This window comes from Globicephala melas, chromosome 13 (assembly GCF_963455315.2).
Source record: "Globicephala melas chromosome 13, mGloMel1.2, whole genome shotgun sequence".
Taxonomy (NCBI): Eukaryota; Metazoa; Chordata; class Mammalia; order Artiodactyla; family Delphinidae; genus Globicephala; species Globicephala melas.
In genome coordinates, this window is record NC_083326.1 from 65,056,209 (window position 1) to 65,075,127 (window position 18,919).

Genomic DNA, 18,919 nt, shown 5'->3' on the forward strand with positions numbered 1-18,919 from the left:
TATTTTAATCCTGTCTTCCATGTCACTTTGTCTCTCTTTCACACTTTCCATTTTTCTGCTTTCTGGGCAAGTTCTTCAGTTCTCTCTTCTAGGTTACCACTTTTTTCCTTCAGCTATGTTTAATCTGTTATTCCAACAGTTACTCAGTTTTACATTTCAGTAAGAATATTTTTCATTTCCAGAAGTTTGAGTTTGAAATCTAACTGATCATTTCTGATGGAAGGGTTTCTTGGTTGTGGTGGTTTGATTCCACCCTGTTTTCTAATTTTTACAGAAAGACTTTTCTTGTCATTGACATAAAGCAGCATAATTAGACACATAATAAGCAGAGGGGAAGAATACAAATAACAACACTGTGGCTGCGTTACAGATCACGCCCGTGTGCTGGGCTCTGGGCCTCATCTTGTTTCCTGGTCCTCCGCTCAGTACATGGTAAAGCTCCATCAGTGCCACTCCTTGTATGGTGGCTCCATGGCTTCTCACGGAGGCACAGCAGCCCTCAGTGGTATCCCCACTCCCACCCCACCCCCATCTCATCCACCCACCTCAGTATCTAGCACAATCAACCCTGTGATCAAGGCCTCACATATGGTCCCTTACGAACTTGGATGAGGAGTTTTGGGTAGTTTCTGAGGAACATCACCAATTGGTCACAGAGTACAATATATTTGACTTTATTCAGCATTGCCAGATCACCCTCCAGAAAACATGCCCCGTTTGCACTCTCATCAGAAATGCAAGAGGATTCCTGAACATCCGTGTCCTCCTCAACAGTTGACATCATCAAGCTTTCTAATTTTTGCCAGTCTCATTGTGGTTTTAAATTGCACTTCCCTGATAATGCTGGGTTATATGCTTTTTAGCATTTACGTTTGTTTGCATTTCCTTTTCTACAAATTGTCTCTCATTATCTTTTGCCTGCATGGCTACTGGAGCTCCTTTTTCTTGTGGATTTGCTATTAGTCTCCTGTTCATTATAAACATTCTGATATTCTTCTCTAGCCCTTCATCCATCAACTTTGTCTAGAGCATCTTTGTTAAAAAGGCCTTATGTGTAATGTGATCAAACCGATATGATTTACACTCCCAACTCAAAAGTATTCACTAGCATTACCTCGCCTTATTGTAGTACAGGTTTACTTTCCACGTTTAAGTCTTTAATTCATCTGAAGCCCACTTCTGTGTAAGTGTTAGGTGGGGATGAAGCTTTGTTATTCCAAATAGTAAGCTGGGTTTTGGTTTTTTTTTTTTTTAACAACATTGAAGAGTATGTATCTCTGCTGTTGCTTTGTGGAGCCTCCTTGAACACATATTAAATTCCTATAAATACATGGGTCTGTCTCTGAGCTCTTCATTCTGTCCTGTTAGTCTATATGTCTATTCCTGGGAATTTCAAACTGCTTGTATTACTGCGACTTTGTCAAAGTTTAAATATCTGGTCGGGCAAGTTCTCCCCCTTTGTTCTTCATTTTCAAACTTGGGTTAGCTATTTGTGGCATCTTCTCCTTCCACAAAAGGTTTAAACCCTTTTTATTGTGCTATAACACACGAACATGGTGTAGCACATTACAGAGCGCACCATGGAAACACCAAGTCAAGAGGTGCAACACTCAAAGGCTGGCATACAGAATGCAACAAAGAATCTAACTGATTTAGAAATGTATGAAAAAACTCACTGATGGTGGTGGAACAAAATAAAAAAAAAAAAAAGAAAAGAGGAGCAACATTGAGGTACCCCAGAAGCCTCTCTCTATGGCTCTTTTAAACAATTGAGGTGAAATTCACATAACATGTAATTAACCATTTTAAAGTGAACAATTCTGTAGCATTTAGTACATCCCCAGTGTTGCATCACAGCCACCTCTCTCCAGCATCACAGCTTCTTCATCACCCAGAAGAACACCCAGGCCCATGAAGCAGCCACTCTCCATCCCTCCTCCCCGGGGAAGCACTAATCGGATTTCTGTCTCCAAGGATTTGCCTGTTCTGGATATTTCATATAAAAGGAATCATACAGTAGGTGGCCTTCTGTGTCTGGCTTCTTTCGCTTCGCATGATGTTTTCGAGGTTCCTCCAAGGCGTAGCATGTGTCTGTGCTCACTCCTCCCTGTGGCTGAATAATATTCCAACACATGGATACACATTTTGTTTATTCATTCATTCGTTGGTGGATATTTGGGTTGTTTCCACTTTTTAATGACTGTGAACACCACCGTTATATGTGCCTCTTTTTAACCTCAACCCTCTCCCTTGCTTCAGAAATGATCGCTTTAATGACTATTTTATTTCCTCCTTGCTTTTTCTTTACAATTTTTTGCTACGTAATTGTGTATACCTAAACAACATAACTTAGCATTGCCTGTGTTAAGCTTTATATAAATGTAATCACACAGCACCTAGTCTTCTGTGTTTAGATTCTTTTATTTGGTATAATGCTTTAAAGATTCATCCATGCTATGGTGTGTAGCTGTACTTCCTTTTTATTTCTATATTGGCCTTCCACTGTATGAATATTTCACAGTTTATTTCATTAACAACCATTGATAGAGAGCCATATAATTTTTAGAATAAGCTTGAGTCCTTAAAAAATCCAACTGAAATACTGATTAGTGGTATTTAATTTCTAGACTCAATTTGGGAGAACTGACGTATTTTTCATGTGCAAACATTGTGCTTTGTAGATAATGAGAGGGAAGAAAAAAATGAAAACAAGTGCTCTGTTATAGACAGGACTGGAGGGGGAACCCCTCTTATTTTTTTAAAGTTTTTTTGATGTGCACCATTTTTAAAGTCTTTATTGAACTTGTTACAATATTGCTTCTGTTCTATGTTTTGGTTTTTTGGTCGTGAGGCATGTGGGATCTTAGCGCCCTGACCAGGGATCGAACCCACACCTCCTGCATTGGAAGATGAAGTCTTAATCACTGGACCACCAGGGAAGTCCCGAGAGACCCCTTTCAGACAGAACATGGTCCTGCACTACATTTGGGTATTACACAAGGCTGGGAGGGAAGCCTGCCTGTGGCTGCAGAGACTGCAGAGACCCCCAACCCCCAGGCCCCAGTGCAGGCCCGTCAGTGCAGCACATTTGATTACCTGGTCAGTGCACCAGTAGTACAAGGAGAGGGTGGAGATGCCAAAGATGACTCCAGGCCAGGGGATGTCTCCAGTGGTGGGATCTCGGAAGATATGGAAAGAATCCAGATGAGGAATGAAGCATTCCGGCTGGGTGGTCCAGTTTCCTTCACAGATGAGGGTGGGCTTAGCATCCATGTACTCATGCTGTAGTTCCTGGTATCCTCCCATCTCCTTAAAGGCTTGAAAACACCATACAGTTGGTCAGTACCTTAAACTGCACAATAACACACGTCTGAAGAACCAAGATTGCAAAGTGAGACACAATGGACTGGCAAATAGCCAAGACTGTATGTACCTAAGAAAAGACACCATCTCCTCCAAAGAAAAAGAAGAGTGCAGTGGACACTGGTGGTCGTATGCCTGGCACCCCATCTTCCTGCTTCTGGGGACAGAACCCCTCTTCCAGCTGCATCCCGCCCTATATGAGTTAGGTGGGCCTCATCAAACTACCCACCACTCATTCCGATCTGGCACGTGACCCGGGCCTGGCCAATATGCCCCATCACCTGGGCAGCTGATGTAACAGGAATGGACTTGGGACCCAAGCCCGGCTAATCAGAGCTTGTCCCAGGAGTCTTCTGCTTAAGGCACCAAAAAAGCCTGCTTCTTTGCTTTGGGGTTCTAAGCTAGGATGGCAGTTGAAAGCTCTTTTGTCTACCTGGCTCATGCAGAAGGCTGGATCGAGCCATGCTCAAAAGTAAGACGGCCCTGGAATTTTCACTTAGGTGAGCCAAGGAAGTACTTATTTGCTTATACTAGTTTGGAACTAAAGTTCTATTTCAAGTTATTTGAAGAATCTCGACTAAATCAGAAATTAATATTCATTTTCCTGCAATTCCAGCAGAACAGTTATGAAACTTCATATCTGGAATTCTCTTCAGAGCCTATAGCATTTCTCCCTCAATATCCTAAGTGGTGTAAAATCTCAACATTAAAGAAAATTTTATTTATTTTTGGCTGAGTTGGGTCTTTGTTACTGCACGCGGGCTTCTCATTGCGGTGGCTTCTCTTATTGCAGAGCACGGGCTCTAGGTGCGCGGGCTTCAGTAGTTGTGGCTCACGGGCTCTAGAGCGCAGGCTAAGTAGTTCTGGTGCACGTGCTTAGCTGCTCCGCGGCATGTGGGATCTTCCCAGCCCAGGGCTCGAACCCATGTCCCCTGCATTGGCAGGCGGATTCTTAACCACTGCGCCACCAGGGAAGCCCGAAAAATATTTTTAAAAGGCACTAAAACACATAATTCCACCTACTTAACTAAAAATCTTTTATTTTGGCATATTAAACCATGTTCCTTTGATATAGACTTGATTTTTGAAATGGGTTCAGAATCATATGGAGTCAAGACTAGTCAATGAAAAGATACCAAGTGACTATGAAATGAATAAGACACCTCATGGCACCTCTAAAAACGAATTCCATGTGGATTTTAAAAAGGTGAACTACAAAACCACAAAGTTATTAGAAGAAAACAGGAGAGTATCTTTATGAACTTGGGTTAGGGAGTAGTACATTCTTCAACAAGACACAGAAAGGAAAAGGAAGGTTGACAAATTTGACTTCAAAATTTTAAATTTATATGACTGAAATCAAGTTAAAAATTTGTTAGAATAAAAGAAGAGATTTGCATCACGTATGAAGGACTCACACATCAATAGCCAAGGGAAACTATTGGAAAGAAATGTGGTAGAGAATATTAACATGTAATCCACAAAGGAGGAAATACAAATGTCCACTAAGTATATGAAAAGATGCTCAGCCTCACCAGTGTCTGGAAACTTCTAATTAAAACAAAAATGAGATACTTGTTTTTCCCGTTTCACCTACTGGGAATATTTTTTTAAAGTCTTAAAACATCAAGTGTTGGGCTTCCCTGGTGACACAGTGGTTAAGAATCTGCCTGCCAATGCAGGGGACACGAGTTCAAGCCCTGGTCTGGGAAGATCCCACATGCCGTGGAGCAACTAAGCCCGTGAGCCACAACTACTGAGCCTGTTCTCTAGAGCCTGCGAGTCACAACTACTGAGCCCGCGTGCCATAACTACTGAAAACTGCACACCTAGAGCCTGTGCTCTGCAACAAGAGAAGCCACTGCAATGAGAAGCCCACGTGCCACAATGAAGAGTAGCCCCCGCTCACTGCCAACTAGAGAGAAAGCCCGTACACAGCAACGAAGACCCAATGCAGCCAAAAATAAATAAATAAAATTTTTTAAAAATTAAAAAAAACACAAAAACATCAAGTGTTGGCTGGGAGGTTAAGAAACACATATTCTCATACATTTCTGAGAATATAAGTTAAAATTGCCACTTTGGAGAGGAAATTGAGGTATCTCTTGACAAATCCAGGAATGCAAGGTTAACACTCAAAACCAAGTCAATGTAATTAACTGTGTTAAAAGAAAAAGGAGAATAATATCATCACCTCAGTAATGTGGAAAACCATTTGATACAATTCAAAACCTGCTCATGATAAACAATTTTAGTAAACTAGGAATAGAAGGGAACTTTGTTAGTATGACAAAAAATATCTACAAAAAATTGACAGCAAACATTTTATTTAATGGTGAAATATTCAAAGCTTTCCCTCTAAATTGGGAATGAGACAAGGAGGACTTCTTGTCTTCAATACTGTACTAAAGGTCCTGGCCAGTGTAATAAGGCAAGAAAAAGAAATGAAAGTATAAAGTTTGGAAAAGGAAACAAAAAGACAACTTCTTGACCTGGGTGCTGGCTACCAGAGTGTGTTCACTTTGTGATACTTCATCTAGCTATCCACTTTGATTTGTGCACTTTTCAATAAAAAGTTTATTACAAATACAAAAGCAGAAAAGATGCAGTAGATCTCTATTTGCTGATATAGAAATTTGCCTAAGATATAGTTCCAGTGGTGGAAAAACAGGCTTTAAAATGTTCTGATTCTATTAAGATATATATCTCACAGAGAAAAAAAAATATTTGTACAGGCATATCTCATTTTATTGTGGTTTGCTTTACTGCACTTTGCAGATACCATGTGGTTTTTTTTGTTTTTGTTTTTCTTTTACAAATTGAAGGTCTGTGGCAAGCCTGAAACAATCAAGTCTATAAGTGCCATTTTTCCAACAGCATTATTTTAAAATTAAGGTATGTGCCTTGTTTTTAGACATAATGCTATTGTACACTTAACAGACTACAGTATAGTGTAAACATAAGTTTATATGCACTGGGAAACCAAAAAATTCATGTGACTTGCTTTATTGTGGTATTTGCTTCATTGCTGTAGTCTGGAACCAAACCCACAATATCTCCAAGGTTTGCTTGTACATATGAAGACTGTCTCTGGAAGGATGTACACAAAACTTATGATACTGGTTGGCTCTGGGGAGTCAAATTAAGAAACTGAGGGTGGTAAATATTTCACTGTGTACCCTTTTGTTTTGTTTACCTTACCTAAAATTTACCTAAAAATTAGAAATAAAAAAATAAAATTGTATGTGCACAGGTTCCCACGGTGACTTGTTTGAAGGCAACATTCACTTGGATGTACAAGTTCTTGTATATTTTTAAAGGAAAACAACACCTCTCCCAAATAGTTTACTTACCAAAAGAACTAGCATGAATACTCCGGTAAAAAAAAAATCCCATTAAATTTCTCAGAAAATGTCTTAGTCTGTTTGGGCTGCTATAACAAAATACCATATAGTGAATGGCTTACTTCCCACAGTTCTGGAGGCTGGGAAGTCCAAGATCAAGGTGCTGGCTGACAGGGTGTTGGCCATCTTCTCACTGTGTCCTCATGTGGCAGAAGGGTCGAGGGAGCTCTCTGGGGTCTCTTTTATAAGGGCACTAATGCCATTCGTGAAGGTTCTTCCCTCATGACCTAACCGCCTCCCAAAGGCCCCAACTCCCAATACCATCACATTGGCGGTTAGGATTTCAACTTATGAATTTTGGGGGGATACAAACATTCAGTCTATAACAGTAAATGATATATAATTATTTAGAGATATAATTGCTAAAATTAAATGGAATATTCCACCTGCCCCTAAAGTTTAACTGGATATCATTCTCAAGTATTGGGATGGTCTTGGCAAGTTTTAATGAAGTTGATATTTACCATTAACATTAAGCAAACACAATGGCTTAGAATGTTTTATAGTTTATAGTTGTGTCACTCAAATCAGTGATTGTTTTCCAGCTCATTACAAAATTCCTTGGAGCATGCCTGACATGTATTTTGTGTCCCAGCAACACAGCACTGAGTATACTTCATGGAGCACTAATGCTTACTGAATGGTAAGACTGACGTTTGTGATTCTGTGGGAGTCTATCTGTTCTCCTTCCATGAGGCTCAACAACATGCTCTATGGAACCATAACCCTTCAACTGAACTAGCATATCATTTCAATAATTTTTCCATACCTGAGCCAAGAGCTTTTCCTTCTAGGTTTCCGCAAGACCAATCTCTGACTCATGGAACAGTGGGTACCGCCAACCTCACTAAGGCTACTCCTAGCTAGTGGGAGGAAACCTCCACTTGAAGGTGAGTGTAATTGTCACTACAAGTACGGTAATATGCTATTCAAATATCGGGGGCTTCGGTGTTAGAGGGACCCAGCTCTGAGCTCCACTCTTGGTGTGTTTCATGAACAAGTTACTTAACTGAGTAACTCAGCTTCCTCATCAGTAAAATGAGGATAATAAAAGTAGTTATGCCTCATGATGACTGTGATCATTTAATGAGGCAATACAGATAAATGCCTGCATGGTACCTGATTCTCAATTTATATCAGCTATTATTTTCATTCGTCTTACTCACTAAGCACCTACCATGTGCATCAGACTCATTGTGTGAAGGATACAATGGTTCTGGTTCTTAAGAAGGTTTGGACCTGGGGGGTATGACTTATTTATGTGACACAATGAACAATCAAGGTACGTACCATCAAAAAAAAAAAGTCACGTTGTGTGGTAGTGATACAAGTCCAGAGAACAAAGACGTAGAGGTAGAACAATCATGTAGATTGTTAGATAGAGGCAGAACAATCACACACTCAGGGGTGGATCTTCTGTTGACCCTGAGAGATGGATTTAACTGAGTGGACAAAAGGGAGAGGGGCTTCTGACGGGAGAGGAAGAGCATGGACAGAGGCACAGAGTGGGGATGAGTGTGGTGGGCCACTCTTGACTGCTGTTCAAAGTGCTTGAGTTTGTCATCACCCCTCCTACTCCTCAACTCCTCCTTCTCCTGACGCGGGCATGACCTTAGACAACGCTCATGGGTTCTGAGGGCCTCGGTCTCCTCATCTGTGAGAGGAAGGTGCTGAAATGGCCCCAGACAGCTGTCAGATTCAAAGAGTCCACCCACAGTGCCCACTGCTCTCCAGATTTACTTACCATAGCCCATTAACAAGACTGAGCCCAGAACCACAACGCCAGCATGTAAGATATCAGTATAAACTGCAGCCGCAAAACCAACTGAATAGGCAAGAGAAAGGGAAAGGAGAGCCACGCCTGACTCTGTGGGAAGTTACTCTGCATGCCTGGTCCACACCCTCGGGTCTGCCCGTCTCCACACCCACACCTCCGTCCTGAGCTCAGTGGGCCTTACAACTGCTTATGCTTAGACTAGATACACCCTGTTTTCTCTCTTGAACAGCCTTCATGATCTGTTGTTGGATTCTTATCTTGCTCTTTTATATCCCAATTTCCTTTTACTTCCCATTTTGGATAAATGAAAATCTGGTAGTTTTCCTAAGCAAAAAAGTATACAGGTCTTCCTTGACTTATGATGGGGTTACATCCTGATAAGCCCATTGTAAGCTGAAAATATTATTAAGTCGAAAATGCATTTACTACATCTCACCTACTGAACATCATAGCTTAGCCTGGTCTGCCTTAAATGTGCTCAAAACACTTACATTAGCTTACAGTTGGGCAAATTCATTAACACAAAGCCTATTTTATAATACAATGTTGACCATCTCATGTAATTTATTGAATACTGTACTGAAAGAGAAAAACAGAGTGGCTGTCTGGGTAGAGAACGGCTGTTCACCTCGTGGATGCGTGGCTGATGGGGAGCTGCCACTACCCAAGGTTATGATGCCACGTATCATGCTACATAGCGTTAGCCCAAGACGGGATCAACATTCCAAATTTGAATTGTCTGCCTAAGTGATCCCATCTGATGGCCTGACCAGGTTACCAGGTAACCGGGATGCCCTGAAGCAGCTCCTCCTCTCAGTCCCTTTCTGTGCTCCCGCTCCTTCACCCCTTCACCAAGCAGACTTCAGTGTGAGGCCTGCCCCACCCCAAACACTGCCAGCCCTGTCAATCCTCTTGGAAAGCCCCTGCCAGTCTGATACGATTTCCAGGAGCAGGGCACAACTCGGGCACCCCTGCCTCAATTATTTTCAGTGTTTGGCCCTTTCAGGCCTCAGCAATGTGACTTACAGACTCAGGGAAAATGCAAAAGCTGGAGATCCCTGTCTCAATGTCTTTAGGACTTCACTAAGAAGTAGAGCTTTTGTGTCAACACAAATACCTGTGGGGTTAGAGTAACCTCACCTGTAATGGCATAAATGCCAGTAACTGACAGCAAGACTACAGTGGCCAGGTAAACATCCAACCCCAAAACCAGCCTCATGAACATGGCTCCAGTGCAGATCTCCACCTGAAATGGGTACAAACGTAGCAGGCTGCACTTTCATTTCCAGCTCTATCAACAGCTGTCCCATAAAGACACTGACCTCAGAGGCCATCTGAAGTCAGCACGTCCACTCCATTCCTAGTGGACACTGGGTGAGGTCTACCCAAGTTCTGTTGGGCAACACAGCTGGTGCCCCATGAGTTCAGCCAAGGTCAGGACCTTTAAGCATTGGGCTAAGTTAATGCAACTTAGCCTCTTCCTCCTTGGAGCCTCAGAGTGGGGAGTGTGCCCAGGGAGCGAGCTGTTCCTGCAGTTCCGCCAGTGGGAAAGGCAGAGGGGGCTGCTTATCAGGGACTGGCAAGCTTTTTCTGTAAAGGGAAGATGGTAAATGCTGTAGGCTTTCTGACACACAGACCATTTCTGTTTTTTTACCACTCTATAAAACTGGAAAAACCATTCTTAGCTCAAGGACTGTACAAAGCAGATCACTAGTCCGACTGGCCTGCGGGCTGGGTTTGTTAACCCCAGGCTTCGTTGACAATGACTCTGAAGCACCTGCACGTCATTTACTGGCTAACCTCGTGCTTTGGTATTCTGGTCTCCACAGCCAGGGATACAATGGGCAGAGGTTCTCCCAACACCCAACATTTACACACCGAATGTTTACGGAGCACCAGCCATGTGGTAGATACTCGGCAGGGTTCAGGAGATCCAAGGGTTACCAAAACTCAGTCACTGTCTTCAAGTACCTGATGTTTAATGAAGGAGATAGGCCACCAAATAGGCAATTTCCATGCAGTGTGATAAGTGACACTCATTCAGTCATTCAAAAAAAACACCTGTCAAGTGCCTTATGTGCTAACCATGTTCTCAGCAGAGGGGGATTGCAGGGAGCAAGCCAGGAAAGGGCCCGAGGCTCAAGAAGCTCGCACCAGAGTGGAGAAGACAGATAACAAGCAAGGAAACAGATAAATTCTCTCACATGGTGGCGTGTATTACAAAGGAAACAGAAACAGTAATGGAGTAGAGACTGACTGGGCACATCCGAGGAAGGCCTCTCCCAGGAAGTGACATTTCAAAAATCTGGGGGAAGAACATTCCAGACACAGTACAGAGCAGGTGTCAAGGGCTTCAAGTGGGAATAAGCTTGCTGGATTTGAGAAACGACATGGCGAGTACAGGGGAGGAGACGAGGCCAGAGGAAGGGCCAGGGTAGGAAGGCTTCACAGGTCATAACACGAGGTTCAGTTCTCTTGTAAGGGTGGTGGGGTGCCTGGATTGTTTCCAGCAGGGGAGTGGCATCACCTGATGACATGACGCCCAGTGTTCTCTGGGAACACACAGGAGGGGCCTGTAACCCAGGCTTGGGAGGCAAAGAAGATGCCTCTGCCTTTCATTTTGTGTATCAGTAAGCTATTTTTTCTTCACTTTAGCTTAGACAGCAGAGGCTGACAAGTAACTTATGAGGCCCCAGAGTGAACTGCTGCGACAAACCTAGCATAGTCCTGCCTATCGATTTTTTTGTGTTTTTCTTCCTTGGGCTGGCTTTTACACAACTCACCGAGATCTTACTGAAGATATAAAGGAATAAGTACAGAATAGTGAGGAGGAACTGGTTCCAGTAGCCACCAAACCTCTTCCTCAAATATTTGGGCAATGTTACTACCTGTAGGAGCAACAAGAGAAGCCACCGTCAGGCAGAGCGCTCACAAGGTGCTGGCTGTCACGGGGATGCGGCTGACGGTGGGAGCGGCCCAGGAGTACCAGGTGCAGGGTCAACGACTCTCGCTTTGCATTACACGGACCCCTGTTAAGATGGGAGAACTAGGAAAGAAGAGGCAAAACCGCTGTCTTCAAGAAGCTTGGAATTTAGCTTCCTGTTCAACCTTTGGAAAGCAGAAGTAAATGCAGCTAATTGAATATGTCAAACGATGACAAATCACTTTCATGAAATAATCATAGAGCAAAATCAAATGTTTTTATCACATACTACGAATATACCAAGGGCTCAAGGGAGACACAACTTGACTCCACAGCTCTCGCACCTGGTCCTCTGCGCCAATGCCTCTCATGTGTGAGCTGGTGCCCCAGACCGCCCTGCTCATTTCTACCTCCACCATCTCACGCTGTGAGTGCCCGGTGGCAGGGAGTGCACTCTTCGCTCATCAAATGCCTGGCTCCTAGCACAGTGCCTGGCTCACGGCAGTGAATAAACCAGCGGTAACTGAATACCATCCCACCTCCAGTCCCGAATATGCTCCTGTGCTCTTGTTCCCCCACCTCACACATGCAAATCCCATCTGCTTTCTGCAGCCTTAGCTGGGGGCTTGGCAGGGACCACACGCCCCCTCCTAAACACCTGGAGCTTTTATTCATTTCCTCTTCATTTGGTTCTTAATCATATGCTGCCACACACGGCTGACTTCTCAGTCAGGCTCTAAGCTGTTTCACACTCACTACTCATATTAGTTTGCCAGGGCTGCCGTCAAAAAGTACGACAGAGTGGCTCACACAACAGAAATATACTCATCTCATAAAGTCATGCTGGATTAGGACCCACCCTAACGACCTCATTTTAACTTAATTACTTCTTTAAAGACTTTATCTCAAAATCCGTCACAATCTGAGGTGATTTTCCTGGGATTATGGCTTCACAACTGCAAGCTTTAGACTGCACGGCAGACAAAGCCTTCCACAATTTTAATGTCCTCTCCACAAGTGTATGTTTTTAAGTTTTATGAGCCATGGTTTACATACAGTAAAATTATCCCATTTTAAGTGTAAAGTTTGATGAGTTTGGGAAAATGTATACAGTTGTGTGATCACCACCACGTTCAAAATATAAGGCATTTCTAACACCCTGCTAAGCCCCCAAGGGCGTGCGGCCAAGACCCTCACCACCCCAGTCTTGGAAAACCAGCTGTCAGTCTTGGAAAACCAGCTGTCGCCAGACTCGCCTTCCTTGGAGCTCAAACCCATGGAGTCACACAGCTCCGGGGAAACCAGTGTGAATGGTCACAGAACCACCAGAGTCCCTGCTCACAAATCACTCATGAACTTCCCTTTGGGACCAGCAGACCTTCCTATTTCCTCCACAACCCAACCCTGGCAACCACCATTCTGTTGTGTGTTTCTATGAGTTCGACATTTTTTTTTTAAGATTCCACATATAATTAATATCATGCAATATTTGTTTCTCTGTCTGGTTTATTTTACTGGTTCACAATTTTCTTTTAATGCATATGGCTAGTAAGGAAAGTATCCATAATCAATAAAGAATAAATGCAACCCCCCCCCCAAAAAAAGAGTGTGTGCACTTCTATGTCCTGCTACTTTCACCTGGTACCACATCCTGCTTCTCACCCGTGCTGTCACTCGACGGCTCCTCGGTGCCACCTAGTACCATGTCACGTGCTGTCTGTCCCAATTCAGATTATTTCTAGGTTCATCTGTTAGGACTAAAACTTCCTGTATCAGTCTGTGTGTGGACGTGCATCTTCATTTCTCTGGGGTGGGGTGAAGTGCCGCACCCAGGAACAGAACGGCTAGATCCTAAGGTGTAACTGGGTAAGAAACTGCCAACCTGTTTTCCAACGTTCCCTCCAGAAAGGTACGGGCCCCAGGGGCTCCACAACCTCTCCAGCTCTTGGTAGCATCAGTCCTTTTAATCTCAGCCATTCTAGTGGGTGTGCACGGGATCTGATTTTAAGTAGCATTTTCCTAACGGTCAGTGATAGTGAACATCTTTTCATGTGATTATTTGCCATCTGTATATTTTCTTTGGTGAAATGTCTTCTTGCTGTTAAGCTTTAAGAGTTTTAAAAAATATGTATATTCAGGATATAAGTCTTTTACTGTCAGTATGTTCTACAAATACTCCTTCCCAGTCTCTAGCTTGACTTTTCACTTTCTTAAAAATATACTTCTAAGAGTTAAAGTTTAAAATTTTACTTTGAAGTCCAATATATCAATTTCTTCCTTTATGGTTTGTGGTTTTTGTGTCCTAAGAAATTTTTACCTACCCAATAACCTTCAAAAAAATTTTTTTTGCAATAAGTTCTTTTTTTAATTGAAGTATAAGTGACTTATCACCTTACATTGGTTTCAGGTGTACAACATAATGATTCAATATTTATATATATTTCTTTTCTTTTTAAATTTATTTATTTAATTTATTTTTGGCTGCGTTGGGTCTTTGTTACTGTGCGTGGGCTCTCTCTAGTTGCAGCAAGCGGGGCCACTCTTTTTTTTTTTTTTTTTTTTTTGTGGTACGCGGGCCTCTCACTGTTGTGGCCTCTCCCGTTGCGGAGTACAGGCTCCGGACGCGCAGGCTCAGCAGCCATGGCTCACAGGCCCAGCCTTTCCGCGGCATGTGGGATCTTCCCGGACCGGGGCATGAACCCCTGTCCCCTGCATCAGCAGGCAGACTCTCAACCACTGCGCCACCAGGGAAGCCCCGGGGGCCACTCTTTGTTGCGGTGCGCAGGCCCCTCATTGTGGCGGCCTTTCCCGTTGTGGAGCACGGGGCTCTAGGCGCACAGGCTTCAGTAGTCGTGGCGCACAGGCTTAGTTGCTCTGCAGCATGTGGGATCTTCCTGGACCAGGACTCGAACCCATGTCCCCTGCATTGGCAGGCAGATTCTTAACCACTGCGCCACCAGGGAAGCCCTATTTATATATATTTCATCTTCATTTTTTTTTTTTTTTTTGCGCTACGTGGGCCTCTCACTGTTGTGGCCTCTTCTGTTGCAGAGCACAGGCTCCGGACGCGCAGGCTCAGCGGCCATGGCTCACGGGCCTAGCCACTCCGCGGCATGTGGGATCTTCCTGGACCGGGGCACGAACCTGTGTCCCCTGCATCGGCAGGCGGACTCTCAAGCACTGCGCCACCAGGGAAACCCCTCATCTTCATTTTTAAAGAATACTTTTGCTGGGTATAGAATTCTCGGTTGACAGCTTTTTCTTCCATTCAGCATCCAACTATGTCATTCTGATGTTTTCTGGTCTCCACTGTATCTGATGAGAAGTCGTCTATTAACTGTATCATTGTTTCCCTGCATGTAATGCGTTGCTTTTCTTTTACCAATTTCAAAATCTTCTCTTTATCTTTGCTTTTAGCAGTTTGATTGTGATGTAAACCTATGTGTAGTTTTCTTTGTGTTTATTCTATTTAGTGTTTGTCAAGCATTTTGAATCTGTAAACTAACATTTTCCAGCAAAGGATATATTTTCAGTTAATTATTTCTTCAAAAATTTTTTTCTGCCTTTCTCTTCTCTTTCTGGGACTCCAATTACATGTCTGATCGATTGATATTGTATTGCAGGTCTCTGAGGTTTTGTTCCTTTTTCTTCAGTTTTTTCTCCTCTGTTCTTTATCCTGAGTATTTCTTATCTTCAAGTTCACTGATTCTCTCTTTTGCTATCTTAATTGTGCTGTTGAACCCCTCTTGTGAAGCTACTATGCTTTTCAACTTGAGAATTTTGACTTGTTTTTTTGGTTTTTACTTTTATTTTTTATTATTTTTATTTTTTTTATTTTTGGCTGCATTGGGTCTTCATTGCTGTGTGCGGGCTTTCTCTAGTTGCCATGAGCAGGGGGTACTTTTCACTGTGGTGTGCAGGCTTCTCATAGCGGTGGCTTCTCTTGTTGCGGAGCATGGGCTCTAGGCGCACAGGCTTCAGTAGTCGTGGTGCAGGCTCAGTAGTTCTGGCACACAGGCTTAGTTGCTCCACGGTATGTGGGATCTTCCTGGACCAGGGATCGAACCCATGTCCCCTGCACTGGCAGGCATATTCTTAACCACTGCGCTACCAGGGAAGTCCCGACTTGGTTCTTTTCTACAGTTTCAGTTTCTCTGTTGAGAGGCCCTATTTGTTCACTCATTAATATCACATTTTCCTTTACATTTTGGAATACATTTATAATAGCAAGTTGAAGTCTTTGTTTTGTTAAATCTACATCTGGGCCTGCTCAGAGTCAGCACCTACTTATTGCTTTTTTTCTCCCTGAGTGTGGGTCATGTTTATTTTCCCATTTCTTTGCATATCTAATAATTCTTGGTTGAAGACTGGCCGTCATAGATAATATGATGTAGCACTCTAGAATCCGTTTTGTTCTTCCGAGGATTAGTGCTCTTGTTTGAGTAGGGACTGAATGTGTCTGGACTCAGACTACCATATCTTCCATGCCACCCTGACCCCCACCCTGCAGTGCAGAAGCTGAGGTCTCCACTTGGTTTTCCAGCTTCCAGCTGCTGCTGACTTAGCCTGGTCCTCTGAAGGTTTTCCCTGCACTTGAGTAGCCTGGCAGTCAGTCAAGGGTTTGGGCAGAATTTATACTGAGATTTGGGGACTAACCCTCTCTTTGGCTCCCTTGTTTTTGGAGCTCCCCTCCTAAGTTTCGGGTTGCTTTGCCAGCCCTCAATTATGTCCTTGATACGTCCAACCAGCAAGATTTCTGTCTTCCACTGCCTGCCCTGTGCGGGCTGGGGAATGTGGTCAGTCACTGGCACAGCAAACTCACAAATCTCTCCAGGAACAGTCCTGTCTTTGCAAGACAGATCTTTTTTTGGCTGGGCTCCCTGGGGTCTCAGGTATGCCTGTGTACTTTAGTGGTTAGCCAGAGATTTGGGATTTTTGTATATTATTTTAAAATCCTTCCATACCTCAAGGATATAAAGATATTTTTTACTTTCTTATAAAAGTTAGACGAATTTTTGCCTTTCCTATTTAAGCCTTTAATCAATCCAAAATTCTTTTTGTGTAGAATAGGGATCTAATTTTATTTTTTTCGTATGATAACCAATTGATCCTCCTTTCCTCAGTCATCTGCAATGCCGTCTATGTCATAAATCAGGTGTTCATACATATGAGTGTTTCTGGGCTTTTTCACTCTCTCTTGTGTCAATGTGTTTATCCTTGTGCCAATACCAAACTGTCTTAATTACTACAGCTTTATAGTAAGTCATGCTATTTGGTAAGATAAGTTCTTCTTATTTTTCTTTGATAGGAATATCTTTGCTATTCTTATGCTTTTGCTCTTCTACATACACTTTATTTACTTTTTTCCAGATTTATTGAGCTATGACATACATCATAAAAGTTTAAGGTATGTGATGTGATCTGATACATGTATATATTGCAAAATGATTAGCACAGTAAGTTTAAGTTACTATCTCCATCACCCCACATAACTGCCACTTTTTTGTGGTGAGAACATTTAAGATTTACTCTCTTAGCAACTTTTAAGTGTATAATACAGTATTGTTAATGATAGTCACCATGCTAATTCTTTTTTTAAAGATTTTTTTGATGTGGACCATTTTACTGAATTTGTTACAATATTGCTTCTGTTTCATGTTTTGGTTTTCAGGCCATGAGGCATGTGGGATCTTAGCTCCCCGACCAGGGATCGAACCTTCACCCCCTGCATTGGAAGGCAAAGTGTTAACCAGTGGACCACCAGGGAAGTCCCACCATGCTAAGTTTTAATCCATTCATCCACTCTGTGCCTTTTGATTGGAGTATTCAATTCATTTACATGTAAAGTAATTATTGCTAGGTAAGGACTTACTAATGACATCTTGGTAGTTGTTTTCTAACTGTTTTGTAGTTTCCCTGTTACTTTCTTCCCCTCTTACTATCTTCCTTTGTGAATTAATGATTTTCCATAGTAGTAAGCTTTGGTTCTCTCCTTTCTCTTTTGTGTATCTAGCATAGCTTTTTGCTTTGTGGTTACCATGAGGCTTCCATAGATATAAGAGTCTATTTCAAGGTGATAACTTTGAATGCATATGAAAACTCTACCCTTTTACTTCCCGCCTGACATTTAATGTTTTTGATATCACAATTTACCTCTTTTTATATTATGTATCTGTTAACAAATAATTGTAGCTATGGTTTTTAAAAAATATTTTGTCCTTTAACCTTTAGAGTTAAGTGGTTAATGTACCACCATCTTACTGTATTTGAGTAGTCTGATTTTGACTATCTACTTACTATGTTTTCGTGTTACTAATTAGCATCCTTTCATTTCAGCTTGAAGACTCCTTCCAACATTTCTTATAAGGCAGCTCTAGTGGTGATGAACTTCCCCAGCTTTGGTTTGTCTGAGAAAGTCTTTTTTTCTCTTTCATTTCTGGAGACCACCTCTGCCAGATAAAGTACTCTTGGTTGGCAGTCTTTTTCTTTTACCACTTTGAATACATCATCTCACTGTCTCCTGTTCTGCAAGCCTTCTGCTGAGAAATCCACTGATAGCCTTATGGGGGTTCCCTTGTATGTGAGGAATTTTTTTTCTTTTCCTGTTTTTAAAATTTCGTCTCTGTCTTTGATTTCAGACAGTTTTATTATAATGTGTCTTGGAGAAGATAGTTTGGGGTTAAAACTTGGGGGGGAACCGATGAGCTTTGTCATCTTGGATATCCAAATCTCTCCTCAGATTTGGGAAGTTCTCCATTTTAAATAAGCTTTCTGCCTGCTTCTCCCTCTCTTCTCCTTCTGGGATGCCAGTAATGTGTAGATTGTTTCTTTTAATGGTGTCCCATAGCTCACATAGGCTTTCTTCACTCTTTTTCCTTTGTTCTCCTCTGACTGCGTAATTTCAAATGACCTATCATTGAGTTCACAGAATCTTTCTTCTGCTTTGCCAAGCCTGCTGTTGATGTCCCAGTTGCATTTTCCATTTCATTCATTGTAATATTCAGCTCCAGAATTTGTATGGTTAGGATTCCTATCTCTCTGTTAAACCTCTCATTTCTTTCACATATTGTTTTCCTTATTTCGCTGAGCTGTCCTTCTGTGTTTTCTTGTAGCTCACTGAGCTTCCTTCAAACAACTGTCTTGAACTTTTTATCAGGCAAATCTTTGGAGTTGGTTACTGGAAAATTATTGTGTTCCTTTGATGGTGTCATGTTTCCTCGATTTTTCAAGTTCCTTGAAGTCCTGTGTTGCTGTTTCTGCATTTGAGGAAGCAGTCACCGCCTCCAGTTTTTACTGACTGGTTTTTGGAGAGAAATACGTTCCATCAGTCCTGCTAGGGATTCTGAGGCTTTCTCAGACCTTTCCTTGGATACACCTGCTTCACATGTCTTCCTTGATCCTACAAAGCCAGGCTGAGTGCTGACAGCCTCCAGTTTGCTTGCCTTACTGAGG

General features: G+C 42.5%; 1 protein-coding gene across 1 annotated transcript in view; it reads right to left on the reverse strand.

Annotated features, from left to right (window-relative positions):
- LOC115841960 (sodium/glucose cotransporter 1-like) overlaps nt 1–18,919 on the reverse strand; it is a 62,476-nt gene that overhangs the window by 25,939 nt on the left and 17,618 nt on the right. Inside the window, 4 exon segments of the mRNA XM_030836409.2 lie at nt 3,097–3,317; nt 8,512–8,592; nt 9,685–9,790; nt 11,328–11,432. Coding sequence (XP_030692269.2) covers nt 3,097–3,317; nt 8,512–8,592; nt 9,685–9,790; nt 11,328–11,432 — 513 coding nt within the window.